Source organism: Atractosteus spatula, chromosome 4 (genome assembly GCF_055471065.1).
Source record: "Atractosteus spatula isolate fAtrSpa1 chromosome 4, fAtrSpa1.hap1, whole genome shotgun sequence".
NCBI classification, from domain to species: Eukaryota; Metazoa; Chordata; class Actinopteri; order Semionotiformes; family Lepisosteidae; genus Atractosteus; species Atractosteus spatula.
The window spans coordinates 1373881-1397760 of record NC_142709.1 but is presented as its reverse complement, the minus strand read 5'-3'; the positions used below and the strand labels follow the sequence as shown (position 1 = coordinate 1397760).

General features: G+C 36.6%; 1 protein-coding gene across 1 annotated transcript in view; it reads right to left on the bottom strand.

Annotated features, from left to right (window-relative positions):
• The window catches only part of LOC148835582 (kelch-like protein 1), a 50620-nt gene extending 45046 nt beyond the window's left edge, over nt 1–5574 (bottom strand). The window contains exon 1 of the mRNA XM_088913122.1: nt 5171–5574. Within this exon, the coding sequence (XP_088769248.1) occupies nt 5171–5574 (404 nt within the window). The remainder of the gene's footprint in view (nt 1–5170) is intronic.
• Nucleotides 5575–23880: the final 18306 nt, after the last annotated feature.

Below are 23880 nucleotides of genomic sequence, written 5' to 3'. Positions count from 1 at the left end.
GCTACCTGCCTCTGAAATGTAAAGGACATTATACAGTAATGGATGCCCCTTAGCTTAATAAACTACCATTGAATATCTTGATTGTAATGCATTGGGTCTCTAGGAAACAGATCGGGCACTTCTGCTCTGTTCACTAGCACCCTAGAGGACAATTTAGGTACAGTATAGTCTGTGGACTGCGTGCTTTGCTCATCAGCTAGGGCTGGTAGACCACAGTGCTTTGTAAAGACAGCATTCTTTAAGGTCTAGAGGTACAGTCAAGTGTGGAATCATTGGGATCCAACCCTTGTCCTGAAGGATAAGCATGTTTTCATTTTGGCTGGTCTCTGAATTTCTTAATTGACCTCAAACGGACTGACAGCTGAACATAAAACAGTAGTTTTTCAAGGCCAGGCCTGGGAACCATTTCATTAGAAAATTGGTAGAACAGAATTCTCTGAGTATATGTGTTAAAGTTTGCTTTTAAATAACTGATTTCATGTGTGAAACCTCATGAAACATTAAGACCTTTCATGTTCATCATGGAATAGAAATTTGTATGAATACCACAGATCAAAATCCCAGGGCGTTTCTCGAAAAGAATAGGGGTGTAACCCCGGCGTCCTGGCCAAATTTCCCATTGGCCCTTACCAATCATGGCCTCCTAATAATCCCCATCTCTGTATTGGCTTTATCACTCTGCTCTCCTCCCCAGTGAGAGCTGATGTGTGGTGAGCGTTCTGGCGCACTATGGCTGCCGTCGCATCATCCAGGTGGGGCTGCACACTGGTGGTGGTGGAGGGGATCCCCATTACCTGTAAAGCGCTTAGAGTGGAGTGTCCAGAAGTGTAAGCAATTATTATTATTATTATTATTATTACCACGCAGATAAAAAAACACCAACATCACTTTTATTGCTGTTAGGACATGAATGTAATAGCTCAAATCAAACACAAATCAAATAAGGAAAAACGTTCTGATAAAAAGAAACATTATTATTCATTAAACATTAGTAATCTAATATGTAATCTAATTTCTACTAGTTACATCCTTTTGTTATTATATTGCAGCTTAAGGGGTATCCTGTTCTTTATATCTGCTGACTTTGTGAGGACATATTGGGATAAATGCCAACAACACCCTTTGGCATTCTTATTAGATTGTTAATTATAAGACAGGATGTTTTGTTTTATTATTTAATTGTTGACATACTAAGCAGCTTTACTATTTACTGTTTGTTTGACTCTCTGATTTTCTATTAAAGATGTACTGTAAGTATATGACAACCCCAGTGATTGGTGTTGTTTTTTAAATGATGTTTGCTTAATGTGAATCCTTCCTGATACACATTTTTGTTTTCTGAGAAAGGAATCATAGTAAAAGGTGACCATGGAGCAGAGACCCACTTGTAGTTAAGACATGGAGATTTTTCATGTTTATGTTACAACCACAGAAGCAGACTTTCTAGATTAACAAATGTATTATACAGTACATGTCACTAAGAAACTGAACTAAAACATGTTTCAAGAGCTTTGGACTTACACTAACATTAATGTGTTTAAAGTGTTTGTGTTACAGCTTTGGTGGCCTTGCTTAAGAAACAGTAAACTGACCATTGAGAAGCAATCGGTATTGGCTGGACCTTAGTGGCACTATACCGTACATACTGTACTGCATTGTAGCTTACACCATTTTGTATTCATCCCACCTTTATTTTTTACAATGTACATAAAGGGAAATCAGTACTTCTATTAAATTTCTCATTTCATTTATGTAGACATACAGTAGATACAGTATGTGTTTATGATGCAAAACATCTTATAACAGAACAGCAAATCATCACTCTGAGGAACAATGTTGGGACAAAAGCAAAAAAACAAAACAAGAAAGGATGAAATGCCATATTTGCACATTATGATATAAAGCATCTTAAAGCAAAAGACGTAGCTGAACACACACAAAGGTTAGAACATTCTGTGAATGAGCCACTAAAAGAGCCAACTCAGAAGGCTTTTTTTCTTTTTTCCCCTTAAGAAACAACTCTGCAGACTATGACTAGGGTGCATTAAACTCAAACTGAAACACTAAAAATCAGAAAAGAAGAAGCAAATGACAAAACTAACAATATCTTTCCTGTTATTATATGTGTACAGTATGTACAGTATAGTGCCTGATCAGAAGTACATAAACACACAATTTGCACTATAGCCCGCATATTCATAGTATAATTACACATTATCTTTGGAATACATGTACAGTGAATGAAGAATGAAATGTAATTGTTTAAACTAAATTGCTGTAGCTGTAACCTGATAAAGGGGTTAAGGTTTCAAAACTGGCCAAGAAATGTTACTACCCACTCTGCAGTGACTGGTTTAAGGTGAACAAATTTCACTATATTTTGTTTGAAATGTAGAAGGTAAAAATATGGAAGATAGGAAGATAAGGTGGTTTATGAACTATTTAACAAACACAGTTTTGATTAAATTCATTAAACATACATTAAAAATACAAGTCTACCACAATGTTACTGTATATCACATACCAGACTGTGTGCTGTATCCTCTAAAACTAGATCATGATATTAAATTGAACCTGTGACTTTACATCTCCTTTTTTATTTTCTATAAAAAATATATCACCCCTCTTCCATTGGACTAGCACAACAAATATTTAAAGTAGAAGGACAGGAAATCAAAAAAGACACTTAAAATGGGATATTCATGGGAGGAAACATAAATAGATAATGCAGATAATATAACATTTTTCTTTAAATTTAAATGTTTTTTTTTAATGTCAAGTATATCTTTGACAGTAAACACATATACTGTACAGTATACTGTAAGCTTTATTCTCAATTTCTGTTCGTGCTCATATGTGTATATTATTCAGTTGCATAGCTTGAGTATTCATTTTTATGTAGCTGAAAAATAAAAATCTTTGAACTGGCACATGTTACCTTGGCTTAAGTAACTTTTGTTGTCAATAGCACAGCAGTCTTCGAATATACAGTTTTATAAACTACAGCCAGTGCATAAATTACTATCATGGATTACATGAGAGACTTGTGAGATTTCTCAATATTCATTGCTTGTGATTCTGGAACTGCAACAAAATGTTACACAGGATATATTTTATCATCAATAACTATATTTTACATATGTGTAAAATTATACTTCTGTGCATGCAATAAATGACTTAATATATTTAAAAACATGAATATTTTCCTCTTCTTGTGATCTGCTGTCATGTTTAATCATTACAATAAAGAACATTAACTGAATACTATGAGTTAATAGCTAATATCTTATTAATTTATAGAAATAAGTTAATAAGATGCTTTACAATGATTAAATCCAGTATTTTTTTCTTGCTGGAAGTCAACACCAAAACATTGGTTAAATGTTCAGACCTTTATCTAAGTATACTGTATGCAGTATGTTTACTGTATGCAGTATGTTTATACACATTTTTGGTAATCTAGGGCATGTCATCTGGTCTTTTATGAGGCGGCACATTTTTCGGGCTGTTTGTCTTGTAAATAAAGTCAGCAGAGTAAAACTGATCCTTACTTATTCAATCAGTTTTATTAGACTGAAAAGCTGCTGCTTTGAGTAGTCATTTTTCATAGAACACAGCACATACTGTTAAGTATTCAAGGGCATCCTATGATTCAGGCTACCTTCATCTGTCTTAAATATAATTGTGTTGTAAATATCAGACTTTAACAGCAGAGATTGCTGTTTTTACCTACAGTATGTTGCATTTATATTTGGATGCCAGGACAGCTGTGCTAAAATTGTGTTTGATTTCTTAGGGGTATTCAGTAAACACAAGGACATGGATACAGTGCAGTTTGAAGCATAAGGCATTAACTTTAGAGGGAATTATAAATATAATTTTATTACTGAGATAAAATAAAAGATTAGAAACTACCAGAGCATGGGTGATCAGATTCTATAAATTTACTTTCTTAAGCTGTTTTGCTTCAGAGTGATTGAAAATACACCATTTTTCTGAACATCTAGAAAATTAACACCATACCTGTACATACAATCAATGTGAATTGCACCCCTAATTTACTGTCTTATTTTCAGTGCTTATTTTTCATGTAAGAATTGGCACTTTTTCCATTTTACTTACCTTTTCCTTAAGTATTGCTTAATGTGTTCTGTAAACATTTAAAATTAATCCATTAAAGCACACTGTTTTTAAGGACATTCCTTCTGTATTAAGTACATGTTATCACATTGTTTGTCATTTTACTTCAGTTCATTTTTTATATGTGCAAGTTGAAAAGCCTTAAAGTATAAGCTTTCTGTCATGTTTAATGAACCTACATGTAATCCTTTTGCTCAGATAGCAACAGAATGCAAAAGTAAAACTATTAGTATCTGTTAAACTGAACATCAGCTGTTTCTTTTTCACCCCTCTATTTATTTAATTATATTGAAGTAGGTCTCTTGAATGTAAGTTTCAAAACAGGTCCATGTAAAGGACAGAGTGATACATTTCATGTTGTATCTATGCTTTCATGCTCATATTTATTTATACATAACAGATGTAACAGCTATGATTCTGAAAAATAGAAATCATAACTGGATCATCTTGCAGTTGTGTGTAAAACTATACTATATATACAATATAATTACAGTTCACACATACAGTACACACTACCAATGACAATTCTGCAAATTCCAAGTTACAGTAAACTACAGTTGACCCTTGTATTACTACAGCTGATTGCAATGTAACCTGCCTGGTGGAGACTGCTGTACAGGAATCTTCAAGCTGTATACTGTATTTCTTAAATGATCTGTGCTCCTTCACCCTATTAATATTTCAAGAGAGTCATTGTTTTGCTGCAGTGTGTGCTGTAAATCTTCACCAAACACAACAGATGGTATAATACAGGTTGCTTGAGTAACGAAACGCCCAGTGGAAGATTTAAATTAAAAAGTTAAAGTACTTTGCTCTCTAAAACTATACAGTACATCAAGATTATATCTCCCAACAAATGAAACTACCTCACTAATACCTATTTATCTCCAAATAATAGGAAATAATTATAATATCTCCAAATAACCAGGAAGTGAAATGAAAAACTTATTCAAATAATATGCATTTTGATTTCTTCTTCTGCAGAATAAACTTTAACATATTTTAACAATCTATTTTAAAAAGTCCTTACCTGTTCCCACACCCCACTCCTGTCACATTACTGCTGTCGGAATCGCTTTCTTCTTCCTTGACTTCATGACCATAGGGCTGGACCTCCCCGGTGAACTCCACTCCAGGCATCTCACCAACAGCCTCCACGTAGAAAACAGTTCTCTGTTGCTGGCAGCTGTGGTTTCCATGCCTGCCATTGCTGGGCGATGGAAATAGAGAGCCATTCACACCACTGACTTTCTTCTTTAAAGCACTCCTCTCGTGGCTGTGACTCTTTATTCGAGGCTGACTGGGGCCCCAGTGCTCGAAGCTGTCCTGAGGAAGACAGCTTCCCGCGGAGCTCTGAGATGGGTGACTGAAAAGTTTCCATCGCAGCCTCAAGATGTGTTTCACATCAAACTCTTTTCTACCTGAGGCAGACATTTCCAACAGCAAGCGAAGGTACGGTTCTGCAAAGTAGACGTGCTCAATCTGCAGATATCTCAAGATATAGCATCACTGTAAAGAACAAAAAAAACAGTTAAGCAGGAAAAAAAAACGGTAATCTTACATCTTAAGGCAATACTGCCATTCAAAAACAAAGGCTACAGTATCTCAGGATTATATTTGGATGGTACCTGACAAACTCAGAAAATCCATTCACTGCTCAGCATGATAAAATGTGACAAAATGGAACACATGTGGAGACAGTTCAGTCGGATGAGAGATATCAGGACTCGTGCATGAATATTGTGCACAGCCATGGTTTCAGAAAAGAGAGTGACAAAGGCAAAACACCAGTCAAGTACTTGACAACTCTAGGTTAAAAAATGGGCAAACTGTTATTTGAAAACATTTTAAAAATCTGATTGGTGCCTTTAACATGCATTCAAAGATAATTAAAATGCAGCAGCACCACTCGAGATGTTTCTGCCTAGCATTATCTTTTACAGTCTGCTCCACACAGGCTCACATGCTGGAGCTATAGTGACCACGCTGAGGCAGACGCGAAGAGCAGCTCAGAAGCAATAATCAGATTAGAGCAGCCTTACTGAACAGCGCGAGCAGCTGGCTTTGTCCCCTTCTGAGCAGTGGCAGAAGTGAGCAGTCACCTATAAGCTTTCTTCCTTCACCAGCCCTCCCAGACGTCTCCAGGGAGCTCGTGCTCACCGCGGCAGAACCGGCAAATAGCCTGACAGAGTCTCCAAGCAGACTCTTTTTAAATACAAATGCCAGTGCTGTCAGGGACCTCGGAGTGTAATTTCTGTTCCTCCTCCTCCCCATCCAACTGAGTGACGCATCTCTGCCTTCAAAGAGATAAGGGAGTTCAAGTCCAGTTTTCTCTCTCTCTCTTTTTTTTATTTTTTAACCTGCTCTCTAAGCCTTAACTGCCTGTGTGCATTTTTTATTTCTGAATATGTACAGAATAATGCTCACACGAGTGAGCTTTCTGTAAATTAAGTAAACACAAGCCAGTTAGTGAACTAACAGATCAAAGGAGAAAAAAAAGCTGTCTGGAGGCTGCTGAGGAGAAGGTTACACTGCTATAGCAAACACCAGCAAAGACAATGCATGTGAATGAATGGATTGCTATGAAAAATCTTAAAAGAGTATTTGTTGTGAAATTTGCTACAATTTGAATTGAAGAATGATGCTTAAGGATAAATCAAAGTAAAGTGTTTTAAAATTAAACTAAATAATTTCCTTTTAAATGTGATATTTCATCCTACAATTAGTTTTTTTTCCAATTCCTGTGGTCTCAAATATAAATTTATTGCAATATAAAATATGAACAAAGACTTCAGGCTATATACTTATTAATTATCTATGTAAAACATTTAACAGTTGAAAAAACTTCAGAGAGGCAACAGAATATTGCTGTTAAGAAGATAAATAAAATTATAGGTCACACAGGTACTGCAGTGGTACCCCAGAGGACATTTTTAGCATTAAAATACACACTGTCAAAAAAGAAGGAAATCAGCATTAATTTGTTTAACTGGACTGATACATACTGCAGTTACAACTGATCATAAAATCAGGATGCATCCACTTGCAATAAAGTGATGGATAGTAAATAATTCAGCATAGTACTCTCATTCAAAAATCAATATGTGAACATACAGTATATTTTCTTATATCACCCAGGTATTTTTATTAATTGATCATTCATGACAATTATCCATGACACACTCGAGTGACTCCAACTGTTGCATTAGCACTAAATCACCTCATTAGTGAGAGGGGTGGCTGGAGAGCAGTGAGGTGATTTGACTTGTTGAATATCAAGCCTGGAATAAATCGAGGATGAAAACACAGAGAGCAACCATTTGCCCCATGTATCAAGACACAAACACCTTTCTGCCATTGTCATGTTGACCATGAATTACAAATTGGAGAAACTGATGGGAATCTCCAAGTGTGGCAGCCTGTGCTGGAGCTTTACTTGTACCAGCTGGTGTCCATCAGTAATAGAGGACCTCTGGGACTTCTACTACTGCGCCTCCCGAAGGCTCATCCTAACTATCCTGATGCAAGAACATGCCCTTCTGCAAACACAAAGCACTGCAGATGTTCAGCTTGTAATTCTGAAGACAGCTAGGCTTGCGACGTTTACAGTAGACTGCCTGTTGATTAACTCTGTCAATGACAAATGTTAAAGAATCTATGAATGAATAATGAATCAAGAGTTTGTAAGAATTTGTAATGGTCCTGGAAATAACGTTGTGAAATTCTCACAGTTAAAAGTAATGCTATTCTTATGATGCTCTTAATCTGTCACTAAACTAAATATTTAGTGACAGATTAGAATCCTGTAAAAGTTTAGGTATCAGTCAATAACACCTAGGCTATCAGCATGATACAGGTAGGTACATTTTTGTTAGATACTCTGAGGGAGGGGTATGGATTTGACATTATAATGTAGGGATCTTGGTAATAGTGCAATATTGTTTTAGATTGTATGAATTATTGGGAAGTATGAAGGTCTATGTATTATATATCATCATAAAAAGAAAATTTAATAAAAACTGACTGATGAAAGACTTTCCAAGTCAATATTTTATTTGTTATTTTACAGTTTCTAATCCAGATTGAATTGTGAACTGTAAACCTCAGCTGTCAGTAATCACAGTTGGAAAGAGGATATACAATTAGTTTCTCTGCATAAGTATTGCTCCTAGCTTTGGTATCATATACTGTACCTTCCGAAATAGCTGCATGATTCAAATGTTTCAAAATGACTGTTACAGTTTTGTGAGAAGAATTCTGATCATAAATACCCTTTAACAGCCTGCAGCCCTTACAATAGGAGCAATATGATAAATTTGATGCTGATACTTCTATTATAAGAGAAGCACAGACCTCATTTTTATCAAATAATCAACATTGAAGAGGTTCAGAAAAAAAATGAAAGCCAAAGAGGTATTAATTTGAAATTAACAGTTTTTAATGAAGGATTTGAAGTGTTTTGTTTTCTTTAAATGTCTAAGTTCAATTTTAATAAGCAGTCACTCACAAGGTTGAATGTGGTTGGAAAAATGTTTTGATAGTAAACAACTGTTTGTCACGATCGTAATCCCTCCTCTTAAGGGCGCTCCGGCTCTTTCACATTTTGCTGATTACGTGCACCTGGCCCTAATCCTGCCCCTCCTTATTTAAGCGGGGCGCTCTCGCTATTCCTGGCTCAGCATTGGAAGATGGACACCCAGAAGCCTGCCTACCAGCGGGTCCAGGAGAGACCCGACGACATCGGCTTCATCACGGCGTCCTGACCATCTGAGTCTGGGGCTTGGAGCACCTGGCCTCGTCATCCTGGTTTTATTCCCCGTCTCTGTACCGGATCCCTTTCCGGCTTTTAAACCTTGTGTTGTTTCGTCTCGGATAGATCACCCGGTTCTGGATCTTGGACTTCGCCCCGGATTTTCCCCCTGGACTCCTTTGACTTGTCTGCCTTGGCCAAGCCCCCTGAGCACTGGATTACCGTCGTCACGCCGCCCTGTCCGTCAACCCATCCTGATCCTCTTTCTCTCCTCCCATGATGTCCTTTTCCACTTACTTCCGGATTATGCTGTCTGCATAGGCTCTTGAACTACGCTTCATGGGAGCCTGGACCGGCCCCCGTTACACTGTTGTTGTATGAAATTGAATGAAATAAAGCAAATTGCTCATAATGTTACAATATACTGATTGTTTATCTTAAATCCATATAAAATAGATAGATACCATTACAATTATTATTGAGGTATCTTAAGAATGTAGTGACAGTGGTCAGCACCTGGCCTTTGCCAACATTTCTCAGGACCTTCAAAGCAAGAAAGGAACTGAGGTGTTTCATGAGTGGTGATTTGGTTGACTTTGGTGTCTTAGACCGAGACACATCGATCAAAGGAATTGTTTGGAAGCTCACTGACACCAAGCAACCTATGTGTTCTATGTGTTCTAAATGTCCTATGATTTGTTTATATTGTAAATATCTGAAAATGTTGTATTATCTGTATATTCTTTGGCAACACTGTAATTTACCGGTCATGCCAATAAATCTGTTTGAATGTGAAATTAAATTTGACAGCGCAAAGAGAGGAGTCAGGTGTGTGGTCCTTGTTCTGATCGGCTTTTAAGACCTGATTCGAGTCAAGTATTTGGACCTTGTTAAGAGAGCTTGCCATTCTGTTGTATTTAGGTACTGTAATTCTGATTTCCTGTATAGAGAATCGATAGATTAAAAATCCTGGTTAGTGGATGCATTTTTAGAGTAGGAAGATATACTGTAGTAGGTTCCTATTCGTTTTGTAACTTCTGGGTATATACATGGAAATATTTAACTGTAGGTCATATTCTGTTTGGTTTAGAAGTCAGGTTTATCTCTCTTGTTAGCCTGTGTGGGTGTTATATAGGATCTATATAGGAATACTTACAGTAGCAGCAGTCTGGAATTTTTCTGGTCGGTCAGTACTGTATGTAGACCTTCAAGACACCTTGTTTGAAAATAACTTGCATGTTGTATTCTGTTTTTCTGTGTTCTAGGTATGTGTTATTGTCATGTCTCTGAGGTACACTGCACTGCAACTTCTTCAACTAAAACAAAGCTACTTCCTGGTCAAAGACACATTCGATTACTGCCGTTTCACTGGGATTTTACGACCGAGTCGCTACATCCATCGCAGCACGGGACGCCGTTTTTTTCGTTCGTCTGCCAGCGGAGTCTCTATCCCTGCCTTTCGGCGCACGTCTGTAAGTCTATCACGTACCAGCGCCGATCTCAAAAATCTCCTCTCACTACCGCACCTGGACCGCACTCCGCTTCCCCCTGCATCCCCGAGACTGGACAGATCAGCGCTTCTAAACACCCGCTCCATTAACAACAAGGCTCTTCTTTTATGTGACATTATCAAAGAAAAAAAACTGGACCTTCTGTGTTTAACTGAAACATGGCACAAACAAAACGATGGACTCCTGTTCAACCAACTAGTTCCTCCTGGATATGGTTTGTTTGACCTTCCGCGTCTTTTAGACAGAGGCGGGGGCATTATTGTTATTTACAACCTTTTTTACAGTCTAAGTCCTATTACTATACCTCCTCCCTCTTCTTTTGAGTGTCTTGTTTTAAATGTTTCTATCCCCCAATCTACTATTATTGCCACAGTTTATAGACCACCCAGACCTAGTGAAGCCTTCTTAGGTAAGTTTGCTGATTTTCTCTCATTCTTATGCCTTAAGTTTAAAAGGATCCTTATTCTAGGGGACTTTAATATACACATTGATTCAACCTCTTCCAGTCTGGCTAAAGACTTCCTTTCTCTTTTGGGATCCTTTGACCTTACTCAGTTTGTTTGTACCCCTACACATAACAAAGGACACACCTTAGATCTAATTATTGCAAATGACTCCTTTGTCTCCCACTGCTCTCCCCTTGATCTAGGCCTCTCTGACCACTTAGCCATTCTCTTCAATCTGGAATTACCTGTTTCTAACACCTCCTCCCCACGGTCTGTAAATTTCCGCAACTGGCGATCAATTGATCACCCAAGGTTTGCAAATTCTGTTCTGTCCTCCTTATCCTGTTTCTCTTCCTCTGACCCTCTAGAGGACAAAATACAGTTACTTGACAATGCTCTTTTATCTACCCTTGACACCTTTGCTACTTTAAAAACTCGAACCATCTCTTTCTCTCGCCCTGCCCCCTGGTACAATGACCATCTGCGATCCATGAAGGCAGCCTCTCGCAAACTTGAGCGTAGGTGGCGTCTTTCCAGCCTACATGTACATTATCAGGTTTGGAGAGATTACTTATCTGAATATAAGGTTACTATAGAGTCTGCTAGATCCACCTACTTCTCTCACATCATTGAAAATCACCAAAACAACCCCAGACATCTTTTCTCCACCATCAACAGACTGCTCAAGCCAAACTGCCTTACCACATTACCTGCCTCATCACAACTTTGCAACACATTCTTAGATTTCTTTAGTCCTAAGATTGACAACATCCGCCATCACATTCTCTCCACTACGCATATAATTTCCATACCTCCTCCCTCCTCATCCAACTTCTCTGGTTCCTGTCTCTCCAGCTTCTCTCTTCTTGACTCAGCATCCCTAAACAAACTAGTTACGCGCATGAAACCCACCACATCTATTTTAGATCCCATTCCCACCACTTTATTCTAGTTCTGTTTCTCTTCTCTCTGTCCCATTGTCCTCAATATTATACATGAATCCATGAGCACTGGCATTGTACCAACGGTCCTCAAAACTGCTGCCATTACCCCCGTGCCAAAAAAGCCTAACATGGCTCTCAACAATCTTAACAACTTTTGCCCCATCTCCAACTTACCCTTTCTCTCTAAAATTCTACAACGTGCTGTCACACTTCAGTTACATAACCACCTCATGACAAACAACCTTTTCGAACCCCTCCAATCTGGCTTCCGTCAACTTCACAGCACAGAAACTGCCCTGGTCAAAGTCACCAACGATCTCCTAATAGCTTCTGATTCTGGTTCTCTTTCCATACTCATCCTTCTTGATCTCAGTGCTGCCTTTGACACTGTTGACCATAACATCTTACTTTCTCGTCTCGAGACTGTGTTTGGAGTTTCTGACACTGCCCTCAAATGGTTTAAATCTTACCTCACTGATCGCTGTCACTTTGTCTCTCTCAATGGGTACAGGTCTGAAATTGGTCTTGTCAAGTCTGGTGTCCCCCAGGGCTCAATACTGGGCCCCTTGCTCTTCAGCATTTACATGTTCCCACTTGGTCAGCTTTTAAGATCACATGGCCTCAGCTTTCATTTTTACGCTGACGATACTCAAATATACATCCATACCAAACCCGACACTGATGTGGCTGTCTCTATTCTATCTAATTGCATCTCTGACATAAAAATTTGGATGACTCAAAACTTCCTTCATCTTAACTGTGACAAGACTGAAGTCATGCTTATTGGTACCCCCATCAACTTCGTAAAGCCAGTCCTGTAACCCTGTCTGTAGATGGCTCTGTACTTGAGCTTCAATCAAAATTGAAAAACCTTGGGGTTATATTCGATTCTGGCTTAACATTCGACCCACATGTACAGCATACTGTCAAAACATCTTTTTTTCACCTTAGAAATATCGCAAGACTACGCCCTATGCTATTATTAACTGTGGCTGAAAAATTGATCAACATATTTGTATTCTCTCGAATTGACTACTGCAATGCTCTACTCGCTGGGGTATCTAAATCTACCCTGAACAAACTGCAGTATGTCCAAAATTCAGCAGCCAGAATCCTGACCAGGTCTAGTGCAAGTGTTCACATTACTCCTATCCTGGAGTCCTTGCACTGGCTTCCGGTCAAATTCCGCGCAGACTTTAAAATCCTCATGCTCACCTATAAGGCTCTACATGGCTTGGCACCTCAATACCTGTCTGAACTATTATCGCCCTACTCCCCACCTCGCAACCTCCGCTCTTCAAATTCTGCCCTCCTTACTGTCCCCCAAGCCCGTCTACATTGTATGGGTGACAGGGCCTTCTCCTGTTATGCCCCCAAGCTCTGGAACTCTTTGCCCAAGGATATCAGAGAGTCACCTTCTCTAAACTCCTTCAAATCCAGACTCAAAACCTTCTTCTTCAGAAAAGCCTTTTCTTAACTGGTCCCATTCTTCACCCCTCTGCTCTTCTTAGTACCACCTTCCATGGTCTCCTCTATTGTAAATGTTGTATTGTTGCAATTGTAATTGTGTCTTATCTTGTGTATTCTTCTTATTTATTGTTGTATTCTTCTTATTTATTGTTATTGTCATCCTGTAAAGCGCTTTGAGAAGCCACCTTTAAAGGTGTATATAAAATAAAGTTTATTATTATTAATAAATATTTGTTTAATTCAATGTGCCTGATTTATTACTCTTTTCACCAAAGCTGTGCCACAGAACAAAGAACTTAAGTGCCTCTAATTATGCCAACCCCTCGGGTCTATCCCTGGCATATCCTTTACAGCTTTGGGGTTAAGATTATTTATTTCAATTACTGACTAATCCTCGTGGTCTGTAATTCTCCATTTCGTAGCCACCCTAGTGGAGGAGGCAACAGAGAGCAGAGCTGTTCTGCTTTTTTCACATACATGTACTTTATGTTTATACAGTGTAGGTGATTGTAAAAAAAAAATACAATACAGTATGTGTTTCAGTTGGTTTTTATCTACATATTTTGTATTTATAAATTCATAATACATTCATTCTGCAGTTAAGTTATATTTGAGGAAACGTGATATACCAGAGCTTGATATGACTGGGTTTGCTATGAAGGTTGCTGAGTCACAAGGAGTAGGGGTCAAAAGAACTGTTGGAAAGCATAATAGCACAGTACAATTACATTGTTATGTGAGAAATAACAATATTTTTCTTTACATTAAAATCAATAGACTTTAAAACTGTGACTCCTTTTAATTTAGCCCATTAATGCCGCCTTTGAGTTGCATAACTGTAGGCTGTTGTCAAAGCTGATTTATTAAGGCTGTGTTAATTAGACCATGTCCCTAGCGTTTGTCCGGCACCTGGTACTGAAGGTAAGGCAGACAGGAGGGCTCTAGTGGATTTCATCCAGATCAAGCACTGCTGTTAATGAGGTTATTTTCACATATTTTTGTCATTGCATGATGCAGGTACTGAAATTACTGTATTTGCTTTGTTCCAACTGTATCTTTATAAGCTTGTAAATATTTAGGCCAGCACTGAATGTGTATCAGACACTTAAAGTTAAAATTCCAGTTTAATTATGACATCGTTCACAGCACTTTTTGTATTCTGTGAAACCAAAACCATCGCTCTCACCAAATGAAAAGCTACAGTACCAGAACAGCAGAACAGAATACTGAGATTCCATTTCATTTTTACCTGTAGTTGCTTTAAAGGGGAACTGCAATGCTATTTTATATTTTGGGCTTAGAAACAATAGGTATTGATGAGTACATTTCAAACCACAATATAAGTAAAATGTACACAGTTGCATGTAAAACCTCAAAATTTATATTAAAAAACTAAACAGGAAGGACCACTTCACGTCGCAATTCTCAAGAACTCTCGCTTTCGCCTGTGGCAATATGTCGACCATATGGTACTTTCAAAGGGTTCATGGTTTTGTACTTAATCTGGAATTTGTCAAATTTGCATTACCGTCAATCAATTGATTTTGTTACCGAGATTTAATAACCGGTCTGGGAGACTGCAGTTTGCCTTTAAACTCGTGAGATAAGTATCATGGTGCAGTACAGGGAGGATGTACTGGGGGTGCAATCAAGAATCTACTCGTTCTAATGAAGACAAACAAAACTACTTTACGACACATGTATTTATAAAATAACTTGTTCATTTTACGTTACAAAAGTTCCTAAAATGAACAAGGGAGCTTGTTTTGTACTTTGGAAGTGCAAAAATACCATCTAAAATTTTACAAAAATGTGTTAAAAAAATAAATTAGTAGAGAAATGTGATTATGACTAGGAGGGTCACATTACTATTACTTATAACTTTAATATGCAACTTATATACAATATCTCTAACATTGTAGAAAAAAGATTAAATTAAGAATAAGAAAAAATAAACTCTTCTGGCTGTTCTGCAAAAACTCAAAGCATTAGAATTAAACCTCTATAATCTATTAACTGTTTCTTTGCCTTGCACTCAAATGCGTTGCCTCACAGTGCCCATAGTAGATCACAATTTCCTTCATTGCTTGAATGCTTGATCACAAACAGTGGATTCGTTTAGAATAACATCTATCTTGTTTTGCTGTTTAAGCACAGCTTTTTACAACATAAAACTTTTAAAAAAGGTTAATTACAATATTACATTTTACAAATAAAGTTAATTTCATCATGAAGAGTTGAAAGAAACACAAAGGCTCTTGACCCTCCTTCAAGTGTTCACATGTGAGGAAGTGTGATGGCCCCTGAAGAGGCCTTAATAATGAGGTTAATGAAGAGGCCAAAACAATGCATCTTTTATGTCTTTCTACTTTCAGTGTTTAATTAAATTTTTACTTGTTTCTGTGCTGTCAATGCATATTGGGTAGATCAAGAAACTGGTTCTTGATCTGCCCATGCAAGATTGTTTTCACTCTATTAGATCTATGCAGTACCCTACAGTCAGTTTTATCAGTCAGCTTCTTCCTGTATTGTGGAAATTATTTGCAGTTAACTTAATCAACTGGATAACTAATAACACCTTTTAACCAGTTAATAAATAGTTAAAACAGTGGTACCTAATGAGCAACAGTTTTTTAAATGTGTGATTATATATATTGTAGGACTAATGGATATACAGAGCATAACTTATGGTACCATACTGGTAATTTCGTTTTCGTCTCGAAAGGCAGATTGACGAACTGACCATAATGAATGACATTATTTAGACATGCACCTTTGTATACAGATTTATACCAAACACACACACAATCAATACTTAAAGACCTTTTGATTGTGAACAAGATAAATTAAACCCACAGTTTATTAATGAGGGTTCTAAATAAAGCAATGTAGTCCTACATTCACCTGTGATTTCAAGGGAAAAAATCAAATCTGTCCATTATTGTACGTTGTATTTATTTTTTATTTCCCTGTCAAAATACTCTAGAAAATGGATAATAAAAGCCTAAAGAAATGCAGCACTCGCTGCAGATAACATTCTGGTCTGAGTTAATAGACTATAAAATCATAAAAGAGATTCATAAAATGATTTTAGGACCATGCCATAATAACACAGACTGATTCATGAGCTGAAGCCCTGTTTTGTTCTTTCATTGCCTCAGGTAACTTTTTGTGCATTAATATGTTATGACAAAGAGTTAACCCAAGAAAATATGACTTATCTAAATGTGTAATCTGAAATAAAATGAATACTACTTGATATCATTATTTCAATTAGAAAGATAATACTGGTATATACATTTATACATAATCTCATTATATTTTGAGATCTCATAACTCATAGGAGCTCAAAAAGTTGTTTTCTATTTTTATTTCTTCTTTTCCTGGATTACAGAATAAGAAGTGCACTACAAAATCTGAAGCATTTTATTCAAATATAATATCTTTGTAAGTATCTCCTTCATGCTGCTTCATGTACACCTAAAGGAGGTCATGAACTTCTTGGTTTGTTTACAATTTCCATGGTAGTTTCCCGCAGGAGTGAATAATAAACTGGTAAACAGTGCCTTCTACAGCCTTTGTTTATCTTTACAGAACTGTTACAAACAGGCATGTCAGCTAATACTTGAAGCATTAGGAAGCATATTGCTACTATTATAATGTGAAAAACAAACATGAATTTAAGAAAAGGAATTAGGTTTTCAGGGGTTCCCAGAAAAACAACACAGAAAAGAGCAGAAAACATCAGAAGATTTTTATAGATGTATTATGTATTGATCAAGGTCTGTATTTTTTTAAACTGTATCTTTGGGATATTATTAGCATAAAATACCCAATAAAATTGTCCACAATTGTTTACGTCCACAAAGACAGAGAAGCTCAAAGAAGAAAAATAAATATAGTGATCTTCTATATTTCTGATTTCATTTTACTGTTGTATGAAAAAATAATTACCTACTGTACTGTATACTTATAGTATACCTATACCTGTATAACAAAAAGTCAATCAGATTAACACCACAAAAAATGGAGCATGCAATGTGATTCGGACCATTAGACATGAATTCCATTATTCCATCGAAACTTTAACAATAAATTTGAACTGGAATCTATGAAACCCTGTGTGTATATGCTTCCATTGAGTTCTGGGATGCTAATTTCTTTCTTGTGCTTTTGAAAACAATGCACTCACTAGTAAAAATATTAGGAACTACATTCTACAAGATTTAGAAATATTTAGTCCATCCCATAACCATTCTTCTTTTCTTAACCTTTTTTTTTAACCTGATCCAACTGAGAATGTACAAATTCTCATTGAACTTCTAGCCCAATACGTTTCAGTTACAGTAAGTGTGTGCAGTGATAACGTTGTAAACCATGTTTAAGTGTAAAATGAGCAAAGCATTTATGTAAATCACTCAATGCATTTTCAAGCCCCTGCTATCAATAACATTCAAACAAGGCAATTAAAAAACATTTTAGTGATTTCAAATACCTTAATTACATTCAATGAAGCATATTCTATTTTTGAAGCATTTCCACTCTCACTGGCCTTTTATCATTGGGGTTTCATGCACTGTGATCTTCCACATATAGTACTGTACGTACACTATGGCTCAGTGCAATGAATATATTACAGAAGTTATGTCATCCCCTTGAAAACCACTGTAGACAGTCTTGAATTCTGCCTCAGTAGAAGAGCTGGTCTTTGTGCACAGTGGAGCTCTCTACTGTGAATGAAGAACAGAGCTGTGACTTCTGAGACCATGAGTGATTAAATTCCTGCAAGGGAAGCTGACTGCACACACTACATACTGTATATAGTCTGGTTTAACCAAATTGACAAAATACATTATATTATTTTACTGATAACATTCTTTTCTTTTTCATTTTGTCATAAACCCAGGATTTAAATACATTTTTATGTAGGAAACGTATAAGCAGGTGTGTAACATGATTAAATAGCTTATTTTCCTTTCAGGCTGGTAGCCTTATCTAACATTAGCCAGATTTTAGGAGTGTACTGCATTACCTTTTCAAACACCTTTCTCTTAATTTCTGAGGAATAATAGGGCATGCATCCCACATCAAACCTGTTCCTTTCCTGACACTTTTGTGTTCAAAACGCATAAGTAGCTATGTTATGTTTAGTCATTTATTCATGTTTTTGTAAGCTATGAAGAAATCTCTGGTTGTGGTGGATATTTGTTTAGAACGATCATTGATGATGGTCTGCACTAAATACTTTGACAGAAGGCAGTGTGTTTGACCACATTTTGACCATTTCTACATAAACATGGTAGCAGAATCACAATTAAAAAGGCTAAACTACAGTAGAATTGGTTTTAAAGCTTTTTTATTGCATTTTTCTATGCACCGAACATCCATCTGTACAGTTGTCATTTCTCTTATGGACCAATTGCAGTCAATGATACAATCAACACATTGCAACATCTTTACAGTATATTTAGGTCACTTTTAGTACAACTAAATTAAACTGTATTTAGTTAAATTTTTGTGCCACAAGGAAACGCTGGTGTGCTCAGAGGACCCAGATCTCCAACAGTCTAAAATCTGCAGGTGATGGAGCTGAGCCGGGCCAAGCACAAATCAAGCACAGGCTAAGACTATGCGCTGAGCTGCAGATCCCTCTGCTCCCAGGGCTCTTCAGCATGTTTGCAGTCTAGGAAATGTGTCCAGGGAAGGTAAGAAATTCTGCTTCATGCTCTTCAGGCCTTTGCCTGCTATTGAGAGAATTTATTCATTTGATCATGGTCTTATATTTTGTGCTGTCAGTGTGATAACAATTCTTCTGCTTAACCCACATAATGTTGCAAACATCACACATCTTTTTGCCTTTTGAAATAACTATCTTTTGGTTCCTGTCACAAATTTTATGCTCCACTGTATGCATTCATCTTCTCCTAATATAAAAACACAAAGTAAAAAAAACAGAAATTTAGATGTGTATACTGTACCTAAACAATAGTATTGCAAACAAAATGCTAGTAGATAAAGCAACTGCGTTACTATGTACTGTATGCATATGATGTAATTGGAACCACTGAAACATTGCTAATAGTGACGCTGACGAATATAATATTAGTGGATGCACAGAATACAGAATTAACAGAAAAGATTGAAAAGAAGGAATGAATACAGGGGACACTATACTGTACATTTAAAAAAAGCATTTAGGCACCGGAATGTAACCTGACAATAATAGGGACATAACCACACTCTTCAGAAAAATAAATGACATTTTAATTTTTATGGGTCAAACCTTTAAAAAAATAACATTTAAAGGGCATAGGGCAAAGATGTATGCTACCGGCCATAACATTCAGATATTAATTATAATGCATGGGATTGTGCCATGGATGAATGTACAGTATCAAGGAAGAAGTGGCATTGCCACCTTCATCACTGATTACCTTATCAGATGTCAGAAGCTAAGCAAAGCTAAACCAGGTCAGTAGTGGGATGGGGGACCTCCAGGGAAATCCAAATTGCAAGTTGTGTCCATGAACCAGTAGATAGCACTTTTCCCTCTTGGCCAGAATTTCCAAATCTGTATGATAAGCAGATATTTGTTGTTAACATATTGTTATGCAAGACATTATAAGTAGTTTTCACTGTAAGGAAAGTAAATACCCCCACAATTAGGAAAAACCAACCAGTGATATTAAAATTAAAAACTATTTCAATTCAATTTAAAGCTTTATTGTCCCCTGGGGGAAATTTATTTTATGACACAGTCCAACAAAACAATACAACAAGGACAATCCAACATTACCAACAAAGAAGGCAGTACAGCAGAATTTCAAGAGTTCAGAGAGTTACTTTACATTGTTTGACAGCCAGATTGCACAGGGGATGAAAGATTTCCAGATTCTGTTACTGTTACTCCTGGGGATACAGAGGCATCTCCCAGATGGAAGTAGTGTAAAATCACTATGGAGGGGGTGAGACACACACTCCATAAGGCTCTTGGCCTTTTTTACCACCCTCTGTTTGTAGTGGATATGTACTGTAGGTTGATTTAACTTATCCCCATTATTTTGCTACTTTTCTTCACTAATTTCCCCAACAGATTACAATTAACAGTACTTGTTTTACCAAACCAGCAACAGTATAAACAGTATCTTAAAGCACTTTCAATAAATGACTTCTAGAAAAGTGTTTAAATTAAAATATCGATTGTAAAAAGATATATACAGTAACAGATGCATTCTCAGAGCAAGTAAATCAAAGTCAGGAAAGCTGTGACCTACAGTAAAAGCGTTTAAAACAAAACAGCAAAATCCAGTTTAGGATAGATAGTACAGTGATCTGAAAGCATTTGTCAAAATGATACTAGAAAAGCAAGAGAGTGTGATAGAAAGGGATGTTGCAATGGAGGTTAAAATCAATAAAAGTTTTTTGGGTATTACAACAGCAAAAGATCAGTAAAGCATGAAGTAAAATGTATCCAGAATAATAATGGAAAACATCTAGAAGATGAAACAGAAATGACTGATGTATTAAATTAATATTTCACCCAGGTGTTTACCAAGGAAGAAATCAACAGCATGCCTCAGGCTGAATAAACACAAAGTTCTAAATTAAATAATACCAGAATAGAATAAGTAGAACTGTTACATATACTGTACCAGAAAAACTTAAGATAAACAAAACTCTGGGGCCTAGTGGTATTCTATCAATTGTACTGAAGGAAACAAGAGTTTCATAAACCATTACGAAGTCTTTTTGCAGCAGTGTCTCATGACAGGGTTGGAAAGACACGCTTAATACCCACTGACTTGAAATTCGCTCACACACAGAAAAAGTTACAGAACTAAACCAAATAATTATAGACTAATAAATCTGTTACATGTAAGGTTAGGGGGACAATAATTATAACTAAGCTAGAGGATCAGAGTTCTGCATGGCAATAGGATTCTAATGAATAGTGAATACTGTATGAATTTAGAAAAACTAGGCCTTTCTTAACTAAGTTGTGAGAATTCTTTGAACAAGCAACAGACGTGATGGACATAAAACATGCAACATAGTTTATTTCGATTTTTAGAAGGATTTTCCACAAAAATATAAATTCTCAATTTACAGGCAATAGGTGTCCAAATTAAAGCATGTACAGGGCTTAAAAATCTATCAGTGGACAGGAAATAGTGGTAAATAGATCGAGGGTAAATACTAAATTTCAGATGATGTACTGTAATTAGTGGAGTACTTCAGGGGTCTGTATCTGGTGCACTGCTCTTCCTAATTTAATTCAGTGATCTAGATTTCTGGTAAAGTCAGCCACCTACTATAGTTCCCAGATAATGATAAACTGGTACACTTGTAGGATTGTTGTTTTGGAAATCAGTCCTTACCTATCATACTGTAAGCCTCTGAGACGCCTTGTTTGTAATTAAAGGAACTTGCATGTTTCATGTTAATGTTATGTGGTGTTTAGTGTGTCATTGTCATTTTTAATAAATATTTGCCCGACCCAATGTGCCTGACATATTACTCTTTTCACCAAAGCTGTGCCAAGGAAAAAGAACTCAAGTTTATTTTAACTATTGATCATTGTCACAGTCTCGTCCTCTAAAAGTTCAGAAACGCAGATTGGATGCAGATATAATGACGGTACAGCCACAATAGCAAAGAAGTGCAAAGGTGTTTGTTGTGAGGAACTGTGTTTGTCTACACCCCCCCCCCCCCAAAAAAACACTGTGAAAAATATAAACTAACCAAGGGGGGAAAACACAAAACTATAGTTACAAGAATATATATATTAATTGCTTTTTAAAAAAGGGTTTTGCTGTAAGCAGCGCCTATGCAACACTACTGCAAGCGTCCTATCTTCTTTTCCCTACGCTGAAGAGCTCCTTTTGCAGGTAAAACTCCTCCCCCTAGAAGATTCCACTATAAAGCAAAAAGGAATTCTACAACATAATGATCAAAATTCTGATATACGCCTTTCACCAACAAATACACAATTTAGTAATCAATATATTCTTAATAAAATAAAATATAATTAATCAATGTATGTACATAAATATTTTTAAGAAAATACTACCTCCTCAAAATGGTATCTTCTTTCAAGTTGATCAACGCATGCGCAACACTGGAACAGGCACTACTAAGCCAGCCCCTGTTGCCATGGTTTGGGTCCTACAGGCTGCAGGAGAAACCATTTTGCAGGTGAGAAACAAAACAAGACGTTTATTAGAAACACGCGGGTTAAGCACCAATTTGGCCATAGTCATTTAGTCCATTTCACTAATAAAACCAAGGAAACACATGTTTGGTTTGAGTTAATATTTAATTTTGATCTTACGTGAACAACCTTACTTTATTCTATATGTGCATCCCTAAAGCAATCAAGCAAAGCTGTCCCCGGGATTCCAGACTAGTTCCAGTTTGTGTTTGAATCTGGTTTTATAGATTTGTTTAGATGGTGAAGTGCTTGCGTACAGTATGTGTATGTGTGTGTACATGTGGATACCTCACCAGTGTCAGGTGACCTGGAAACGGAGTCTCCTGTCACAGTTATCCAGATCAGATTTTGGGCATTCTTTATTTTGGTAACACTATTTGTTACTCTCTATACATTTAATTACCCTATTGCCATTTGCTTTTTTTCCCCATTATTGTCTTTTACTATTAATTAACAATGACATCTTATAGAACATCTTTTTAGGAAGGCTTCAATGTATAGAAGGAAACTTAGAATGGACAAAATGATTTCATTAAGCTTATAGTTATAATGAACTATTGATGACAGACAATTGGTTTCCTATCCATTCGTGTTCTTCTGTGGGTTATTTGTGTTAGTGCAGCTACAGTTTGTCACAGTTTAAATATTATCTGATCATTAGAAATTTGTCCAAACTGGCATTGCTCCTATTCAACCAAGTTTATCACATCTGATATTCTTCAGGGCTTGTTCTTGGTGCCATTTTTTATCTATATACTTGGTTTGCAATTGTCATTTTTGGATTGGGGGGCAGTCTTTACATCTTTAGAATACGTACATTTTGCTTTACTATCTTTTTAGATTTATTTGAACAAACAGTGGCAGTGAGTGATGCAAACAGAATGTAATATCATATGTTTAGATTTTCAGAAACAACACAACAAAGAAACATTTTGATAAAAATCAACATAAAGATCTGAGAAATTGGCTTCCAGTGTTGGGCATTAATGGAAAATGCAAGTATTTGGATTTTATCTACTGCCTATTGGATAGAATACAGAGAGTACATCTCAGGTTGGAGTGATGTAAGTCGCAGAGTAAGACAGCGACCTGTATATTAATACCACTGGTCTTCCTGTTTTATAACAATGATTTACATTCTGGTATAATTAGCAAGCCAGTCAAGTTTACAGATGATCCCAAATATAAGGATTAGCAAACAGTGTAAAGAACATTTAGGTAGAGTTAAAGACTGCAAACATTTATTTTTACCTTGAATTTCTACAAATTATATCACTCCAATGTAAGCTTAGTATAAATAGTATATTACGCATCTACTGTATGTATTTATTTTAAAATGGGAATTGCTCATGCATTTTATTACATAACTGACGCAAACAAAATCACTGGGGTTTTTTGAAGCCTGCTG